The 20,061-nt window shown below is 44.4% G+C and overlaps 1 protein-coding gene across 6 annotated transcripts in view; it reads left to right on the forward strand.

The window, feature by feature from the left end:
* Positions 1-20,061, forward strand: part of KANSL1 (KAT8 regulatory NSL complex subunit 1) — a 183,002-nt gene that overhangs the window by 126,209 nt on the left and 36,732 nt on the right. For all 6 annotated transcript variants that reach the window (XM_054014303.1, XM_054014301.1, XM_054014307.1 and 3 more), the window contains 2 exons: positions 4,739-4,880; positions 18,922-19,026. In XM_054014303.1, coding sequence (XP_053870278.1) covers positions 4,739-4,880; positions 18,922-19,026 — 247 coding nt within the window. The remainder of the gene's footprint in view (positions 1-4,738; positions 4,881-18,921; positions 19,027-20,061) is intronic.

A 20,061-nucleotide genomic window follows, 5' to 3' on the forward strand; every position in this document is an offset into this window, starting at 1 on the left:
TGGCTAGAACTTTTGGGATGCAAGGTGTTTCTACATCTAACCTGCAATTCACAATCATGAATTATCAAGCATTACTAGCCAAAAATGACTTTCTGAATTACAATACATTTGAGGAACTTACTGATAGCCTGCCTCATCTTGAATGAGCACATTTTCAGGCACTTGTTGAGAAAAGGAAGCTGGTGGCCAGAATTCCCCTCCAGTCTGCAGTAGATGCAGCAGATTCCTCCTCCAGGGCCATGGCTATACCCATAGTCATGTGTAGGGGGTCTCGGCTCCATTCTTTTGGCTTTCCTAGGGAGGTACAGAATACTATTGAAGACATCCCTTTTGACGAATCCCATCTTTTTAGCTAGAAGATGGATGCATTTCTGCATACACTCAAGGATTCCTGGGACAGTCTTCACTCGCTGGGCATCTACACTCCTGCCCCAAAGCAAAAATTCCATCATCAACCACCCACTCACTCAGTGTTACAGGTCTTCTCAAGTCTATTCTGACACCTTACAAACCTCTGAGGAAACATTAAAAAAAAGAGGTCTCACCTCCCAGGGCCCCCCTCGCAGGCTTTGACATTACAGCTGCAACCTCCAGCCATAAGACTTCTGATGTGAGCCTGAGAGCCACCATCCACTATACCTACCCCTCATGATCCCCCTACTCCCTTCGGAGGTTGTTTAGCACTCTCTTCCCACAGTTGGAGTGCAATAACAACGGACAGATGTATGTTGAATGTCATCCCCCATGGCTACATGATCCAGTTTATCACACTACCTCCTCCAAGACCCCTGTCCCTCTTCAGGGAGCACACTCACGACAGCATTCTCACCCAAGAGGTGAACTCCTTGTTAGAATGGGGATTGATAGAACGCATTCCCCCCAGAATATCAGGGATCAGGATTCTACTCAACTTCCTGATATCTAGGAAGAAAGGCGGGTAGAGACCAATCCTCAATCGCTTCATCCACAAGTTAGTTTCTGTATCTCGACAATTGGTTCCTAGCCACGAGAGTCCAGGCAAGAAGCCCACAAGTCAACCTCCATGCTACTCAGTCTTCTTTCTTCCTTTGGAGTCAGCATCCACGTCAAGAAATCGATCCTAGACCCCACATACTCTCTGGATTTCATAGGGGCTACCATAAGTTTGGTCATAGCACGAGCTTACTTAACCTGTGAACAGGTTCCAGGAGATTAATGACCTCATAACTCGCATCATGAACAATTCATATGTACCAGCCAGGACTTGCATGTCCTTCCTCAGCCACATTGCTTTGTGTATTTACGTGACCCCCTTCGCATGACTCCAACTTCGTTTCTTTCAGACATGGCTCCGGTCTGTTTACTCACCAAACTGCCACTCCAGGGCTTCCATGCTGACTGTCTCCGTCAAGCTGCTGTTATCCCTCCAGTGGTGGACAGACCCACATCGCGTTTGTGTGGGGGTTCTCTTTCTTTCCTTTTTCCAGACAAGATGATTATCCCTGACGCAGCCTGAGGAGCTCACCTCGATGACCATGTGGCTCAAGGAGCATGGACTCCCAAAGAATCCAGGGTGCACATAAACATCCCGGAGCTGTGAGAACAGCGTGCCAAGCCTTCCTTCCCTTCATCGGCTCTCATCATGTCAGATACCCCCACCACTGTTTTTTATATCGACAGACAGGGAGGGACAAGATCATCCATGCTGTGCGCAAAGGCAATCCGTCTCTGGAATTGGTGCATCATTCACCAGATCCTCTTGTCCATGGCCTATCTTCCAGGGACACAGAATGTACTCGTGGACTCAGCAGACATTTTGCGTTCAATCATTGGTGGGAACTTCATGATTCGGTAGTACACAACATCTTCACTCAGTGGGGACTCTGGTCAGAGTCCTATTTGCTTCACAGGTAAACCGCAAATGCACAATGTATACTGCTCCAGGGGAGCCCTCTGTCATCACATCCAGGGCGAAGCCCTCCTAATCCCCTGGTCGGACCAACCCAACTATGCCTTTCCTCCACTACCTCGCCTACCTCAGGTAGTGCATAAGATTTGGTGGACAGGGTGATGGTAATTCTGATTGCCCCCTGATGGCCCAGGCAATTCTGATTCCCCAGTCTTCTCTGCATGTCATCCCACCCACCGATTCCCTTCCCATCCCATCTGTCTTGATTAGCTGACCCAATGCAAAGGCGAGATCAGACTTCCTACTCCACATGCTCTACACCCTAGAGCGTGGTATTTGGATGGGCCTCTGCCTTAGGACGAATGAGCTCTTTAGTTGTACAGGATGACATTTCTAGCATCAGGAAAGACTACCAGACGTTATCTGGTCAAGTGGTGACGTTTTTCATCATTGGCTCAACAAAAAAGTGTTTTACTGGAATTTTTGGGGATCCCCTCATACTGGACTACGTTCTGTGACTAAAGTGACCAGGTTTCACCCTCAGTTCCTTTAAAGTACACCTGGCGGCAATTAACACATTCTAACCAACAGTGGAAGGTTTCTCTATTTTCACCCCCCATCCCCTTCCAAATGCTAGTTTCTGGAAAGGGCTCATCAGAACCTTTCCACCTATCCAACCAATAGCTCCTCAATGGGACCTGAACCTTGTTCTCTCTCTACTAATGAAGCCCCCGTTTAAACCTTTAGTGTTGTGTTCTGTGTCCCTCCTTTCCATGAAAGTAATCTTCCTTGTTGCTATTACTTCCATGCGAAGAGTTGGCAAACTCGGCGCTATGATGGCAGCCCGCCTTTTACTGTCTTCCACAGAGTGTGTCTCCTTGTGACTACACCCCAATTCTTACCAAAGTTTGTGTTTTCAATTTCATATCAATCAAGTCATTCACATGCATCTGCAGAGGAGTGTTGACTCCATTCCCTCAACGTTTGACAAGCTCTGGCCTTCTACCTGCAGAGAACAAAACCAGTCAGGAAGTGCCCTAGTCTATTTATTGCAGTAGCGGAGAGGCTCAAGGGACAGGCCATCTCCACCCGGAGAATCTGCATATGGACTTCAGGGTGTTTCAAACTCTGCTGCTACCACGTGTCGGATCTACCTCCTTCTACAAGGTATGAGCTCACTCCACGAGGGCTCAGGCTTCAACCTCAGCCTCCCTTCAGAACTTGCCACTCATTGACACATGTAGAACAGCCACGTGGAATTCTGTACACACCTTTGCTACACATTAAGCCTTAGCGCAAGACTCAGCAGTGGATGCCTCCTTTGGCACGGCGGTCCTCTGTACTACTCACCCTCCTCCATCTTAAGTACTGCTTGTTAATCACCCTCAGTGGAATAGAATAGGGACCAGCTCTGGAAGAAGGAGGCTACTTATCTCGAAGAACCTCCTGTTACAGGTGTGTGGTCCCCATCTGATTCCATTTCCCACCTTCCCTCCCCTCTGCTACAGATCTGCCAGATTCGCAGTGGAGAAGGAACTGGAGACATGGTCAGTCTGCCCCACCCTTTATTGCCTCTGATGGAAGCATGAGGCAAGCCAGGGCCCATGTGTGGGCCAATGGATACTATTCTAAAAATTCTCAGACTCTGGGCACATAGTGCGCATGCGTAGCCCCTCAGTGGAATACAGATAGGGACCACACATATCAAAGAACCTTAAGTTACAGGTAAGTAGCCTCCTCTTCTGTCTTGTGTATATAGTGATGACAGAGTAACCGTTTTGTTTTGTGACTGAATGAATTATAAAATACTGTGGTGGATTACAGTCTAGTAGAGAGAAGTGCATGCTCTTGAAGTACTATATGTTGTGTTCATTGCAGGGATAGTGAAATTAGGGAAAGGGTAAACAGGTTTGGTGTGTTTTGACCCGCGTTGTCCAATTTTGCGCCTTTCAGTGACTGAGATGAGACCATGCATTTTAGCTGTTAGTAGGTTCCTAACTGGTTCTGGTGTGTATGGAAATGTTATCAGGCACAAAACTCAAGTTTGCTGATGCCAGCTGTCCTTGACAACACCCCAGGAGCTGCTGCTTCCTTATTGGGAGTGTCTTGAGGAGGACAGCAGAGGGAACAAAACCGCATGTCTGGAAGAGTGGAGCCACTCTTAAAAACAAAATAAATCTTGTGTTGGTTTTTATCACAATTGCTAAGGCATTCTGAACCTTAACATTTAGTGCATACCACACAGTCGCAGCCTTGTAGGCCAGATTCCTCCTTTTTGTGACCATTTGTATTTTATTACTCCTAGTGTTGGACAATAGAGATGCTTTTAAAGAGAGTAAATAAGGGGTAACTGAGTTGGCTGTGTGGCCTGGGAAATGTGGTATGGCACCTCTAAATCAGCTTGTGTTGGATGTGACCAAAAGGTGTTGCTATCTAATTGTTCAGTGGTTTAAGTGAAATACGTTTAGCTTCACTTCAGTATGTAATGGTTAGATATCCATATCGTGCTTGAAGGTTTGAATGAGTGGTCTGAACAGAGAGCATCACCTCAACACGTATGAAAAAAATGCAGATTAAAGTATGAAACTTAACAGTATCGTCTCCTTTTTTCCGTACAGGTCAGGAAGCCCTGAAGCATGAGGTTTTAGATTACATTGTTCATGTCTGATGTTTCTATCATAGTAGGTCTCTGCAGTTCTGCAGTAGATTAACATTGTGTTTTGAGAGTATTGTATGTATTCATGCCATTTTAGTATTAAGCTTTTGATGCATCCGCTCTTTGAGCCACCCAACAAAGCTTTGTCAATGTGTTTGGAGTTGTGTTCAAAAGTATTTGTTTCCCTATTTCAGGAGGAGACGGGCAGAATGGAGATGGGCAGCAGACCGAGCAGGTATAGTCAGTCGCTGGAACTGGCTCCAAGCTCACGTCTCAGACCTGGAATACCGAATCCGACAACAAACAGATATTTACAAGCAGATTCGTGCTAATAAGGTAAGGAATGGGGGGATTTGGGGATGCTTGTTTTTTCTCAATGGCTGTTCCCTTTCAGAGAGAGAGAGCAGGGTGTGCATGTGTATTACATATTGTTCTGGATGTTGAGGCTTAATACGTCTGGAGTCTGCTGCCACTAGGCATATTGCACAAATGTGGTTAGTTCGAATATTAATTTGAACATGTGTCAGGAACAATTCTTTCATCTGGGGTGACAAAGAGCATAAAGACGGCTGCATCGCTTAAGCCAGTGATTATAACTGTTGAACAGGGCTGGTGCTGAGAGTTGTTACTGTATTTTCCACTGCATGCATCCGATGAAGTGGGTTTTAGCCCACGAAAGCTTATGCCCAAATAAATTTGTTAGTCTCTAAGGTGCCACAAGTACGCCTCGTTCTTTTTGCTGATACAGACTTAACACAGCTACCACTCTGAAACCCGTCACTATGCAAGGCACTGAATTTAGCCGTATGAAGTGGAAGTGCATCAACTTCATGAAAAAACTCGTACAGATACAGACAGACATCATCTTCCTTTCCAAATGCAAACAGATGGATATCATACCAAAAGGAATGAAGATAAAAAATCCATTACAATCTACATACCACACAGACTGTGCTGAGAGATTGTGCCACACACACTCAAAGAAACTGCGGAACCACCTGATCAACATCCTATACAGCAAACAGGGAAAGATTAAGAATGAGATCTCAAAACTGGATTCTCTCATAAAAAGCCAACCTTCCACACAAACTTCCTCGTGACTGGACTTTACAAAAACTAGACAAGGCATTTACAGCATTCACTTAGTGTACTTTTTTCCTTTGTAGAGAAGCAATCTAAACTACTACGTGCCACAAGGGGCCAGAACAGTGGTTCCCTTAAGTCACCCAACAATACTGTTAATTTATCCAGCTATACTCTTAGCCCGGCAGAAGAGTCTGTCCTATCTCGAGGCCTCTCCTTCTGCCCCTCCACCCCCACGAACATGATACAGTTCTGCAGTGACCTGGAATCCTACTTTCGACGTCTTCGACTCAAGGAATATTTCCAACACAACTCTGAGCAGCACACTAATCCACAGAAACCTTCCTACCAACACTACAAAAAGGAGGATTCTGCGTGGACTCCTGTAGGTCGAAACAACAGACTGGACTTCTACATAGAGTGCTTCCACGTACGTGCACGGGCTGAAATTGTGGAAAAGGAGCATCACTTGCCCCATAACCTGAGGTGTGCAGAACACAATGCCATTCACAGCCTCAGGAACAACTCTGACATCATTATCAAAAAGGCTGACAAAGAAGGTGCTGTCGTCGTCATGAATAGGTCGGAATATGAACAAGAGGCTGCTAAGCAGCTCTCTAACACCACATTCTACAGGCCATTTCCCTCTGATCCCACTGAGGGTGACCAAAAGAAACTACACCATTTGATCAAGAAACTCCCTGAAAAAGCACAGGAACAAATCTGCACAGACACACCCCTAGAACCCTGACCAGGGGTGTTCTATCTGCTATCCAAGATCCATAAACCTGGAAATCCTGGACACCCCATCATCTCAGGCATTGGCACCCTGACAGCAGGATTGTCTGGCTATGTAGACTCTCTCCTTAGGCCCTATGCTACTGGCACTCCTAGTTCTTTTAGAGACACCACTGACTTCCTGAGGAAACTACAATCCATTGGTGATCTTCCACAGTGGCCAGGTGGTTTCTGGATGTAGAAGCCCTTTATACCAACATTTCACACAAAGATGGAATACAAGCCGCCAGGAACAGTATCCCTGATGATGTCACAGCAAACCTGGTGGCTGAACTTTGTGACTTTGTCCTCACCCACGACTATTTCACATTTGGGGACAATGTATACCTTCAAGTCAGCGGCACTGCTGTGGGTACCCGCATGGTCCCACAGTATGCCAACATTTTTATGGCTGATTTAGGGGACGAGAGCTGAGGTGGCGTTGTTCTAACGCCCCTACTCTACTTGCGCTACATTGATGACATCTTCATCATCTGGACCCATGGAAAAGAAGCCCTTGAGGAATTCCACCATGATTTCTACAATTTCCATCTCCCCATCAGTCTCCGCCTGGACCAGTCCACACAAGTGATCCACTTCCTGGACACTACAGTGCTAATAAGCGATGGTCACATAATCACCACCCTATACCGGAAACCACCTGATCGCCTCCAGCTTTCATCCAGACCACATCACACAATCCATTGTCTACAGTCGAGCTCTAAGACACAACCACATTTGCTCCAATCCCTCAGACAGAGATAAACGACTACAAGATCTCTATCAAGTGTTCTTAAAACTACAATACTCACCTGCTGAAGTGAAGAAACAGATTGACAGAGCCAGAAGTCACCTACTACAAGACAGGCCCAACAAAGAAAGTAACAGAACGCCACTAACGGTCACCTTCAGCCCCCAACTAAAACCTCTCTAGCGCATCAAGGATCTACAACCTATCCTGGAGGACGATCCCTCACTCTCACAGATCTTGGGAGACAGGCCAGTCCTCTCTTACAGACCGCCCTCCCCAACCTGAAGCAAATAATTACCAGCAACCGTACACCACGCAACAAAAATACTAACCCAGGAACCTATCCTTGCAACAAAGCCCGTTGCCAATTCTGTCCACATACCTTTTCAAGGGACACCATCATAGGACCTAATCACATCAGCCACACCATCAGAGGCTTGTTCACTTGCACATCTACCAATGTGATACATGCCATCATGTGCCAGCAATGCTATGTACGTTGGCCACACCGGACAGTCTCTACGCAAAAGAATAAATTGACACAAATCAGACATCAAGAATTATAACATTCAAAAACCAGTCAGAGAACACTTCAACCTCCCTGGTCGCTCAATTACAGAGTTAAAAGTCACAATTCTCCAACAAAAAAAACTTCAAACAGCCTCCAACGAGAAACTGCAGAACTGGAATTAATTTGCAAATTGGGCACCATTAAATTAGGCTTGAATAAAGACTGGGAGTGGATGGGTCATTACACAAAGTAAAAACTACTTCCCCATGCTAATTTTCCCCCTACTGTTACTCACACCTTCTTGTCAACTGTTTGAAATGGGCCATCCTGATTATCACTACAAAAGTTTTTTTTTCTCCTGCTGATAATAGCCTACCTTAATTGATTAGTCTCATTAGCGTTGGTATGGCAACACCTATTTTTTCATGGTGTGTGTTTGTGTGTGTGTGTGTGTGTGTGTGTGTAATATTTCTACTGTATTTTCCACTGCATGCATCTGATGAAGTGGGTTTTAGCCCACGAAACTTATGCCCAAATAAATGTTAGTCTCTAAAGTGGCACAATTACTCCTCGTTCCTTTTGCTGATACAGACTAACACGGCTTCCACTCTGAAACCTGTGTGAAAGCTGTTATAGCAAGTTGTTTTTTCTTGTGGGAATAGTTGAGGGTGAGTATAAAGACCAGCAGAGCAAGAGAATTCTGGGGCAGAAGAAACAGATCTGTACTTAATTCCCAAAAGGATGTGACTCTTATTAGTGTGTTTTAGACTATCAGACGGTACAAACTTTTAAAGTACCGTAGCATCAATATATGGGGCTTTGGAAATTGAGGAAGATTCCACTGGGGGAATCCAGGAGAAATATGTAGCATTTCATAGGGTGAAGGGGCAAAAAAGAGAAGAGGGAGATTCTTACATAAGTGTTGAAAGAGGAGGTAAACGGGAGGAAGAGACTGTAATAAGAAAATAGTACAATTAGGATATTTCAGGTCTAAGTGCAGCTGCTTTTATTTGGAAACAGACTGACATAAGTTTGCTTCCTGTGGGTTATAGTGTCATACTTGACTTTTTATACAAAACTTCCACTGTGCTTTTCCATAAGCTTTAGTGGTCTGTGTGAAATGTAAACTTTAGAGGCAAACTAGGAGCCATGCTCATGGGAAATTTTTAAACTTGAAAGCAGGAAGTAAATGGGAGAGATGGAAGATTTGTCATCCCATTCCAGACATCCGCCCTAGAGAAGAGCAGGCTTTGTTTTTTGAGTGATCAGAGTGGAGCTAATGTTCTTTACACTACAGACTAGCACAAATGTCTGGTGGTGGTGCAGCTTTTCCTATTTTGCTTGAGATGGCATTTCCATAGGGCTTCCCCTTCCTCAATTTCATCTCTTCTCCCTCCCCCCCCCCCCCTCTATATTTGGGAGCTAATTTTAGTACTCCTGGAAAATAAATGACTCTAGGTTCTAACTTGAGGTGCTGCGTGAATTTCCACCCCCAGTTCTGCCCAAAACCTATGCAGTGTTTTTTTGTTTGTTTGTTCATACCCATTCACATGCAAACCCAGGTCTCTAGAGTAGGAAACCCCAGTATGAGCATCAGTGTGTTACTTTCTGCCTTGGAGCTATTCTTTCAGTTGCCATAATGTGGGACGCTGCTTGTGTGGGCATCCGTTTATACGTTTGACAAACAGCAGGTTAAATGGAGGCAGCCAGTCAGGCCTGGTGGTCTGGTGATGACATGTTCTGTTCAGGCCCCAAGATTCCCTGTGCATCAAGGGCAGGGGTTACTGGAGTGGCAACACGCTTTGCCCCGGCCAAGGGAGCCACCTAATGTTGTTACTGGTTAGAGTGCCATTCAGTGGATCTGGTACAAACTACACCCATCTCTTATCTTTCTGGATGAAATCAGGTGGTGGTCCAAGGACTAGTGGGTGAGGGGGACATGAAAGTTTTTTGGACATATATATGTGGGAGGTGCATTTAAACGGCTGCTATAATTGTATAGACTAGAATCAAGTGCCTTTCCTATTCAAAGTATTGCAGTGTTTAACCAAACACACATTTTGTGCAGAGACTCTAGATGTGGTAACCATTCTGTACGAAGTGACAGCATACCCACAGCCTGGCATGTCTAGAGTGATTTAACTCCGAAGTATGTCACCAATTTTAATAATGATTTAGATCAACAAGCAAGAAATCTTGATTTAAATCATCAATTTTAATCATGTTATGCTAAACATAAGTACTACTTAGTTATTTTCCAAAAAGTTTGATTCTGATTGGTTGGTAACCATTCAGACAGCTAAATGTAGCATTTACACTGCATTTGGTATTTCTTCTGTGCTAACCAGGATGGGGGGAGAGAAATGGCGATAGTGGAAGGATGTGTATTTACAAATATTTATTAGCAATTATAGAACATAACTTAAAATATTTAGATTCTTAATGTTTACATTTTTTATGTTAGAATGTTGCATTTCTTATTGAATCAAACTCTATTTGGATGGATATTCAAATTCAATTAAATATGCACACATATTTGCATAAAATATGCATTTTAGAATGTTTTTATTAAGTAAAGCACACTCAGATGGTCAGGATACATAAGGAAAAAAGTATCTGGAAGTTTGTCAAAAGATGTTTTGCATATAAAATTGACTTATTAAACAAAGGGTAGTATATCTGGTTAGTGAATTGAACTGGTTCTCATTTTCTCACATCTTTTATTCAGAGATTGGAAGGGAAAAATAATCTTTCCTTCCTTTACAACTTTGTGGTTTTTCAACTTTGAATAAACTAGTCATTGGACTGAACTAGTTGAATAAACTGAAATGAAGAACATGTTCTCTCTCTACCTGCAGTAGAGGCTACTGCTGTCAAAGGCTGGCTTAGTACTTCAGTATGCTCTGGTTCCAGGTGCTTAGCCAGTGACTTCCACCAGTCCAGTGATCTGAGTTTCTTTAAATCTTGGCAACCAAATGTACTGCTTTATATTTGAAATAGATTATAATAAGTGTAGGCCTTAACATAGGTTGTCATAACTTCAAATTTAATTTTAAATAGGTTTGTGTGTTAAATTTAAACCTATATTTAATTTTAATCAAAACGTATTTAAAAATGGATATATTACTTTTTAAATACATTTTTATCTATCCTTGCCGGAACTTGTCCCATCCCCATTCTCCCCCCGCGCCGCCCCCCCCCGCCCCCCCCCCCCCCCCCAAAAAAGAGTGAGAGCGCGTGCCTGGGAGGCTGTGAAGGGGCAGAGGAGTGGTCCTGTTCCCCAGGCAGTTAGTAGGCTCTTGGGAGAGGAAGCTTTCTGCCCTCTCCTCTCACTTGCAGGAGCGACTGGGATGGAAATTCTGATTTGTCATACAGAACTACCTGGAAGTTGATAAAGAGGAGAGATGGGAAAGAACCTTTACGCAGGGCCCAGAGTCAGTTCTGTAGTAGAAATGCCAACACTTCCCCCTTCTCAATAGCTGGCACTAGCAAGGAGGTTGGTTTTTCTTGTCAGGACATTTGCTCCTGGACTATGTCAGGATGCCCCATCCCTGTCTTTTTTTTTTTTTAAATCTGCCCCTAGGTGGTAGGGGTTTAGTTCTCTAGTATATGAATTCAGTGGCACAGAATTCCCCTAGGAGTAACCTGTTCTCTGGGTAAATGGAGGATGTGAAACGAGAAGGAACTGGGATGTGCCCATGAAGTAATTTATTGAGGAGCTGCTCTCTCGGCAGGTCCTCTTCTCTCTCCCCTTGTACTAAGTGCTGCGGGTGCAGTAATTCAGTAGGATCACTGCTGAGCCAACATTGAGCAATTTAGCAGTTTTTGTTCTAGAGGCTACCAGTGCCTAGGACTAGCACAGAATGTGCCTGGTCACTTGTCCACAGAGAACATGAGTTGGAGCTACTTATGCTTGTGATACAGAGAACTTTTCATTAGGAATAGCTACAGTCTCTGTATCAGAGATTTTTCTGGCCAGCAATGGCTAATACCCTCTTGAATTTGACCAATTTTAGTATCTTCTCTCTGCTCTGAAGGGAAGGAAACTATAGCCCAGGCCCTGCTGAATACCATCCACCTGTTGGCATGTTAATAGTTTGTTCTGCAGAAGCTAAGTTTCACCCATGAGTCAAACTTGGCTTATTTCAGTAATGGCGATTTCTAATGTTTTTGTAACACCCCTGTTGTGTGTTCAGAATCCCAATATGTATCGTACTCTAACGAGAATGATTGGTTAGAGCATGGGACTAGGATACCAGATTGAATACTCACTGTCTCATCAGTGACTTGCTGTGTGATCTTGAGCAAGTAACGTCAGCTCCAGTCTTGCCCTAGTGCAAAAGCCTCTGTGCTTTGTTCTGGGGAGTTGCTCAGGGCTTGGAGAAGGAGTCTCTTTCCAGGATGCGCCCAGATCTCTGTAGCTATCACTCTTGTCTCTGGTGCCTCCAGCAATGTTCAGAGAGCTCCCATAGACAGAACTGTGAAAAAAGCAACCCATTACCTTAGTGCACATAACAATTTATTCCGCACATGGGTGGGAAAAAATTAGAGGGAACATTTGGTTGTCACTAGGGTGACCAGACAGCAAGTGTGAAAAAATCAGGATTGGGTTGAGGGGGGCTATAGGCGCCTATATAAGACACAGCCCCAAATATCGGGACTGGCCCTATAAAATCTGGACATCTGGTCACCCTAGTCATGATCCACTTTGGGGGTCCCGACCCACAGTTTGAGAACCACTGCACAGGAAGGCTAAGCTGTTCCACAGCCCTTTGTCTTGGTTGAGCCATTGGCAGTCTCTAGCTTTACCAGTGTTGTACCTGAAAGGTTACCTCTGGGTGTTTTCCAGAGTAAGCACATTTGAAATACAGATCCGTAGCCAGTATTCATAACTTCGGATATAAAAATGATATATGCATATAAACAGATAATCATATTCAGCAAATCATAGCTTTTCCAGTGACACCTTACATGACTCATCTTACATAAATTTCATCATAATACAACTATGAAGGATATGGGCTGCAGTGTTGCATCTTTATTTTGGACATATCGTGTCTGCTTATTATGTTTGGGGGAATAAATGTGCTTATGAAGTAAATTGCATAATATGTGTCTGTCTTCATTTCATAAAACCTTCTTGGGCATCTCTCACACTGCTAGGTTTTATTAGAGAAAATGACAACGCTACCCATGAACATAGCTGTTGGCACACAGGCAAATTCTTTTTCAAAAATTTTTGCCCCTCCTTGCAACAGTAGTATACTGGCTCTGAGGTGGAGGGGACAGTGAATTTACTCTCTCTCTCTCTCTCTCTCTCTCTCTCTCTCTCTCTCTCTCTCTCTCTCTCTCTGCCTCAAGTTTTCTTACTTGTAAGAGATCTCACGTGGGAGTGGGAGTAGTAAGGCATTAAAAAAAACCGAAACCTTAAATTAAGATCTTTGCATGAAAATATCTGCTCTTACGGGCTTTGACTCAGGCTACATCTACACTACAGGGGGGAGTCGATTTAAGATACGCAAATTCAGCTACGTGAATAGCGTAGCTGAATTCGACGTCGCAGCCGACTTACCCCGCTGTGAGGACCACGGCAAAATCGACCTCCGCGGCTTCCTGTCGACGGCGCTTACTCCCACCTCTGCTGGTGGAGTAAGAGCGTCGATTAGGGGATTGATCCCCGAGAGGTCGATTTCTACCCGCCGATTCAGGCGGGTAGTGTAGACCTAGCCTCAAGTGTAAAGAGGTTGAGTGAAACTGCTTCTTGGAAAGCAGGTAGGGAGGGGCTGGAGTAATTTTTACGTCTTCAGTCTCAAATTGTTCAAATTGTTTCTCAGTTCAGACAGATGGGTTTATTGTGCTATGTCTGTTCTTAGTCTGGTTGCTTGGTGGTCATGGTGGTAGGGTAACATGCATACAGTTACGTGGCCAATTTGGAGTTGCTAATCTGGAAGAAACCCAGGGATTTTGTTCTGAATGGTGGTTGGAAGTGGGGCGAAGAGGGGTTCTGAAACAGTGATTGGGAGGAACTTGTTGCCAGAAAAAGTGAATTGTAGCAGTTTCCCCAAACACATCTCCTGTTAAAGCTTGGGCTAGCTCAGTGGGTCAGATTTATAGTAGAGTGTGACGATGACTACAGTCTCCGTGTGAAGAGCTCAGTCGCAGGCCTGGTCTACGCTAGGGTGAGGGGATCGACCTAAGATGTGCAACTTCAGCTATGAGAATAGCGTAGCTGAAGTCAACATATCTTAGGTCGACTTACCTCGCGTCCTCACGGTGTGGGGTCAACTGCCGCCACTCCTCCGTTGACTCCGCTTCCGTCTCTCGCCATGGTGGAGTACAGGAGTTGACGGCAGAGCGATTGGGGATCGATTTATCGCGTCCGATAAATCGATTTCCCCAATAGATCGATCACTGCCTGCTGATCCGGTGGGTAGTGTAGACGTACCCTAAGACTGTGGCGCTTCTGATGCAACTTTGCATTCTACTGCCCCCTTCCCACCCAATATCATTTTGTCTGAGGCTGATTGATACTATAGGAGTATGAGCACCATGCTTCTGGGAAATGTCATGTTCTCAGATGGGGTATACAGATGGGTTCCAGTTAATCCCATAGTTATTAATAAAACCTACACAGGGAAGACGTAATTAGACTAACTAGTAAGTGTGAGGGGGAACCATCAAATTTCTTGTCTGCAAAGTGCCTAACATGTTTCTGGGTGCTTTAAAAAAAGTAATACTAAGTCCCTGATAGGGCTCACATGATTCCCTCTACTTTTCCTGATTTAAAGAGTTGAACTGTAATGTGAATTAATGATCTTATCTCTACCTATTATTACAAAGAAGAGTAAATCGTTGATACTTGAAAAAGTAAAATAAAACACCCAACCATCTAAAGGAAGGGTGCCATCCTGATAGTGTGATAAATTATATAGGGTGTTGATGAAAGAAATCTAGCCAATTCCCACAGCCCAGTTCAGGATATAGTGCCTGAGACACAATGTAAGGTAGGAATTGGTAATAAATATCCTATATGGAAGCTTAAAAAAAAGATAAGTTTCAAAATTTTAAATGAAGGTTTTTAGAACATGAAATTTTATTTTTAACTAGAAGGCTTCCTCTCCCCTGCATTCCACATGGTGAGCTGCATTCTTAAAGCTTTTGTATATTAGTCAGAGAAGCTCAATCTGATGACAACAATACAATGGCAGGTTCAGCTGAGACACTATTCAGGTACTGAGAATGAAATGACGACCGACATTTAAAAAAAATTGCAAATCAATTATTATTAATAAATATCAAAGGTGCTAGACCTGAGCATTGCAGTTTTCCTGGAACTCATAGAACAGTTCTGCTCATCCACTTGTGTTCTTACTCAGGATGAATTGAAGATTAGTAAAGGCCTTTATAACCCGGACTTTTCCTGCCTCCTCCCTTTTGCTTTCCCTGAGCAAAACAAAGGGCACACAAATCCATGAGCGCCAGGAGAAGAAAAGTCTTCCCTTGGATTTCCAACGCACCATTTTCCGGTGCCAGTCTCACTGTTGCTAGCTCCATGCCAGTTTTCCTCTACCTGACCTACCTCCCTGTTGCTGGTTCCCAACCTCGGGTAGCTTTGGAACTGGTTACAGAAGGTGATGGGTCACTTTGGGTAGATCAGCGTTTAGGGAGGCTGGGAGAAGAAGCACGGCAGTATTTAATGATTTCTAGAATTCCAGAAGTCAGCGTCTCCCCATCCCTTCTAAGCCCAGCACCCTCCTGTGACTCCCAGAAAACCGTAGAAATTAATAATTAACATCCACCTTGGACAGTGGGTAGTTTCCTTAGGGGTAATAAGGAAGGAGGGAGATGGAAGAATAGAGGCAGCCAGAACTGCTAGTCAGAAACCATCTACCCCTTTTATTTAAACCTGCTTATCTCATTACATGATTTTTACATAAATTAATTACTAGATTATGGGTCGCCACCATGATTTTCTGGAAACCCAGTGGACTGCTGTTCTAGATCTGATTCCCTCAAGCCGTGATGTTAAGCTTCCAGAAAGGCCCAAATACGGGATCAGTGCCATCGATACAGCTAAGATGCAGTTGTTGCTACGCTAAATGTCCATGCAAGGGCTTGTGGCGCGCTCTGGGAGGATGCAGGTGTTGGCACAGGCTCCAGGAGTGCAGGGAGGGAGGAATGGTGGCAGTGAAGTTTAGGCCTGAGCTTTGGTGTGGAAAAGTGCAGCCAGTCTAAGTATGCAGTTAAAAAATAAATAACTTGGCAATAATAAGGGACCATGCTCATGGCCACAGAGTTATTCTTTGGACTTGGGGGCATTTTTGCTCTTCCCTAGCCTTAATGGTCTTGTCTTGTCCCTGGAAAACTAGAGCTCTGATGGCTTGTGTGGCAACACGTAGTGTAGCCTCTGGGGCCTTCAAGTGGCTGATCCGTGTCTGGTATCTTCATTCCAAGTAGCCCTGCCAGCATCCTAGGGAAGGACCAGTCATCTCCATGACCAGAGATGACCATTGTCCTAATTTGACTTCACCTCATAGTATATTTATGCCTTTAAGGCTCTCCACATGCTCCCACCACCCTCACAAGCTTTATCGTCGTCCTGGTCTCATTATAGCTGCCCCTTCGCTACTGTTATCCTTTTTGTTTCCAGTTTCTTTTTCTTGTTGTCACCTTTAAGTTCTGTTTACCTGGGGGGGGGGGGGGGCACATATAGGAGCCAATATTGTCCTTGTGCCTGACCTCTCATCTCCCCCCTCTTGCTTCCCAGTTAGATCTTACCAAAAGGTTTCCTCCTCTCCTCCCCCCCCCCCCCCCGAATGTTAAATAGGTCATCTTTGTCAACTCCTAATGCACATACAGCCATGATGAATTATTAGCATCTACTAAACATAGAGGTAGAATAGTTCTGGCCTTTGCTTTAAACCCCAAGTGTTATGGAGTAAAAGGGAAAAAAAAACAGGAGAGAATAGATATCATTAGAATCCTGATAAAACAACCCTCTCCACCCTGCCATGCGCTACTGGATTTGTAGCGGTTGGTGATTATTTAAATATCAGTAAAAAGAACGAGGAGTACTTGTGGCACCTTAGAGACTAACAAATTTATTTGGGCATAAGCTTTCATGGGCTAAAAGCCACTTCATGAGATGCATGCAGGGGAAAATACAGTAGGAAGGTTTTATATTACTTACACACACACCCACCATGAAAAAAGGGGGTTGCCATACCAACTCTAACAAGACTAGTCAATTAAGGTGGTGGGCTATTATCAGCAGGAGGAAAAAAAACATTTGTAGGGATAATCAGGATGGCCCATTTCAAACAGTTGACAAGAAGATGTGAGTAACAGTAGGGGGAAAATTAGCACGGGGAAATAGTTTTTAGTTTGTGTAATGACCCATTCACTCCTAGTCTTTATTCAAGCCTAATTTAATGGTGTCCAGTTTGCAAATTAATTCCAGTTCTGCAGTTTCTTGTTGGAGTCTGTTTTTTGAGGGGTTTTTTTGTTGGAGAATTGCCACTTTTAGGTCTGTAATTGAGTGTCCAGGGAGGTTGAAGTGTTCTCCCAACTGGTTTTTGAATGTTACAATTCTTGATGTCTGATTTGTGTCCATTTATTCTTTTGCCTAGAGACATTTTGGCCAATGTATATGGCAGAGGGGCATTGCTGGCACATATCACATTAGATGTGCAGGTGAACAAGCCTCTAATGGTGTGGCTGATGTGATTAGGTCCTATGATGGTATCCCCTGAATAGATATGTGGACAGAGTTGGCACCGGGGTTTGTTGCAGGGTTTGGTTCCTGGGTTAGTGTTTCTGGTGTGTGGTTGCTGGTGAGTATTTGCTTCAGGTTGGGGGGCTGTCTGTAAGCGAGGACTGGCCTGTCTCCCAAGATCTGTGAGTGATGGATCGTCCTTCAGGATAGGTTGTAGATCCTTGATGATGCGCTGGAGAGGTTTTAATTGAGGGCTGAAAGTGATGGCTAGTGGCATTCTGTTACTTTCTTTGTTGGGCCTGTCCTGGAGTAGGTGACTTCTGGATACTCTTCTGGCTCTGTCAATCTATTTCGTCACTTCAGCAGGTGGATATTGTCGTTTTAAGAATGCTTGATAGAGATCTTGTAGGTGTTTGTCTCTGACTGAGGGATTGACGCAAACGCGCTTGTATCTTAGAGCTTGGCTTTAGACAATGGATCGTGTGATGTGGTCTGGATGAAAGCTGGAGGCATGTAGGTAAGTATAGTGGTCAGTAGGTTTCCTGTATAGGGTGGTGTTTGTCACCATCACTTATTAGCACTGTAGTGTCCGGGAAGTGGCTCTCTTGTGTGGACTGGTCCAGGCTGAGCTTGATGGTGGGATGGAAATTATTGAAATCTTGGTGGAATTCTTCAAGGGCAGCTTTTCCATGGGTGCAGATGATGAAGATGATGTCAATGTAACGCAAGTAGAGTAGGGGCATTAGGGGACGAGAGCTGAGGAAGCGTTGTTCTAAGTCAGCCATAAAAATGCTGGCATACTATGGGGCCATGTGAGTACTCATAGCAGTGCCGCTGACCTGAAGGTATATATTGTCCCCAAATGTGAAATAGTTGCAGGTGAGGACAAAGTTCAGCCACCAGGTTTGCAGTGACATTGTTGGGGATACTGTTCCTGATGGCTTGTAGTCCATCTTTGTGTGGAATGTTGGTGTAGAGGGCTTCTAATATCAGTGTGTTTCTTTCCTCTATTGGTCTCTGAGAATGCAGCATCCATGATGAAAATCTGCTCTGAGCTCCTTGTTGGTTGTGGGGTTTTTAGCCAGGGTTTATTGCCTTTGCATTGGCACAGTTGTGACTTTGCCCTCCCCTTTGTCTTGCTGTGATGGAGGATCCACTTTGTATTCTTTATTACAAGAAGCAGTTCTCTTTTCCACTCCACTGAAATGTTCTTTGTATTTGCTCACAGACAGCTAGCTGACTCCTCATATATGCAGTGCATCAGAGAGGAGGGGGCAGCATTTAGCAGCCTTGCCTGAGAGGGAGCTGACTGTATGCTGTGGATGGGTCAAAGCCGTGGGTTCTGCACCAGTTTAACTTAGATGACCTGAAAATCTAGGCAGCGGGGATTCTGTTTGGCATCCTGTTTGAATGATGCTTTGGACACAAACCTGCGGTGGTGGTTTAGGTTTCTGGAGTGTGAAGAAGGGAAGAGACATGAGACTGAAGAAATTGATCCACCATGGTACAGTAATAATTCTTACACTTTTCTTTCCTCTAGGGGCTGATAGTCCTTGGTGAAGCGTCGTCCCCAGATACTGCAGTAGATGATGCATCCCATCCCCTTAGTGCCGAAGTTAAGCTGGAGCCCGGGACTGACAGACTGGTAAGTGCCAAAGATGGAGAGAAACACAACTAGATACTACAGAAACACGTCTGCAAGTACTGGTGCATGTTTTGGGCATGTGTCCTGGAAGACAGATCCTTAGACCGCGGTGTCTGGAAGCCCTTTGAGGCATGGTGCACAGTTTGGTTAGCTCCCACTTCAAAGGCCTCTTAGTGGGGCTTTACCGGAGAATTGATGGCTGTGAGGAGGGTTTTTTCCAGGGGGGTCTGGGTTTAACAGATATGGTGACTTGGACATGTTTTTAGAACAGGGTTCCCCTGAGAGACCCTTGTAATAAACATTAACATTTATATAGTAGTTGACAAGTGAAAAGCACTCTAAAGACACAAAATTATTCTCTCAGACCTTCTTCCCTCTAGCAAAAATGTCTTGATTGCCCACCCAGACAGAGATGGAGGGGTACAAAACTAGTGACTGCTTCTAGAAAAAGTGGCGATTAATCTGTGCTTCAGTTTCACTACCCACAAAGTGGGAATAAATGATACTATGAGATCTCCGGATGGGAACTATATGAAGAGCTTAATATTTATTATTTAATATAGAAATGTAGGCCATAGAGACTACAGGTTTCATCATGCAGTGCAGGCTGGCCTAGCTTCATCCTGTTGTCATTTATGGAAATACCTACATATTAAAGATGAGGTTTTGCAAACTGCTTTACAGTACTGTGAGCTACACTTGGACTGACCTCCTCTAGCGCCGCCTACTGGTGGTGACCGTAGAGCACCTGGTAAGTTTCAAACTGGAGCAAAACTTAGGGGCACCTAAAAAATACATTTTGCCACTTGTTCCAGTTGGTGAGAGTTGCTATCTGTGTGGCTCCAAAATAGTTAATATTAATTTATTTTAACTTATAAATTCACAGAAGAGATGAATATTTCTGCCTGCATCAGGCAGTCAGTTTTAATAGGGTTACCATTCGTCCGGATTTACCCGGACATGTCCTCCTTTTTGTGCTAAAAATAGCGTCCGGGGGGAATTTGTAAAGCACTCACAATGTCCGGGATTTCCCCC

This window comes from Malaclemys terrapin, chromosome 25 (genome assembly GCF_027887155.1).
Source record: "Malaclemys terrapin pileata isolate rMalTer1 chromosome 25, rMalTer1.hap1, whole genome shotgun sequence".
NCBI classification, from domain to species: Eukaryota; Metazoa; Chordata; order Testudines; family Emydidae; genus Malaclemys; species Malaclemys terrapin.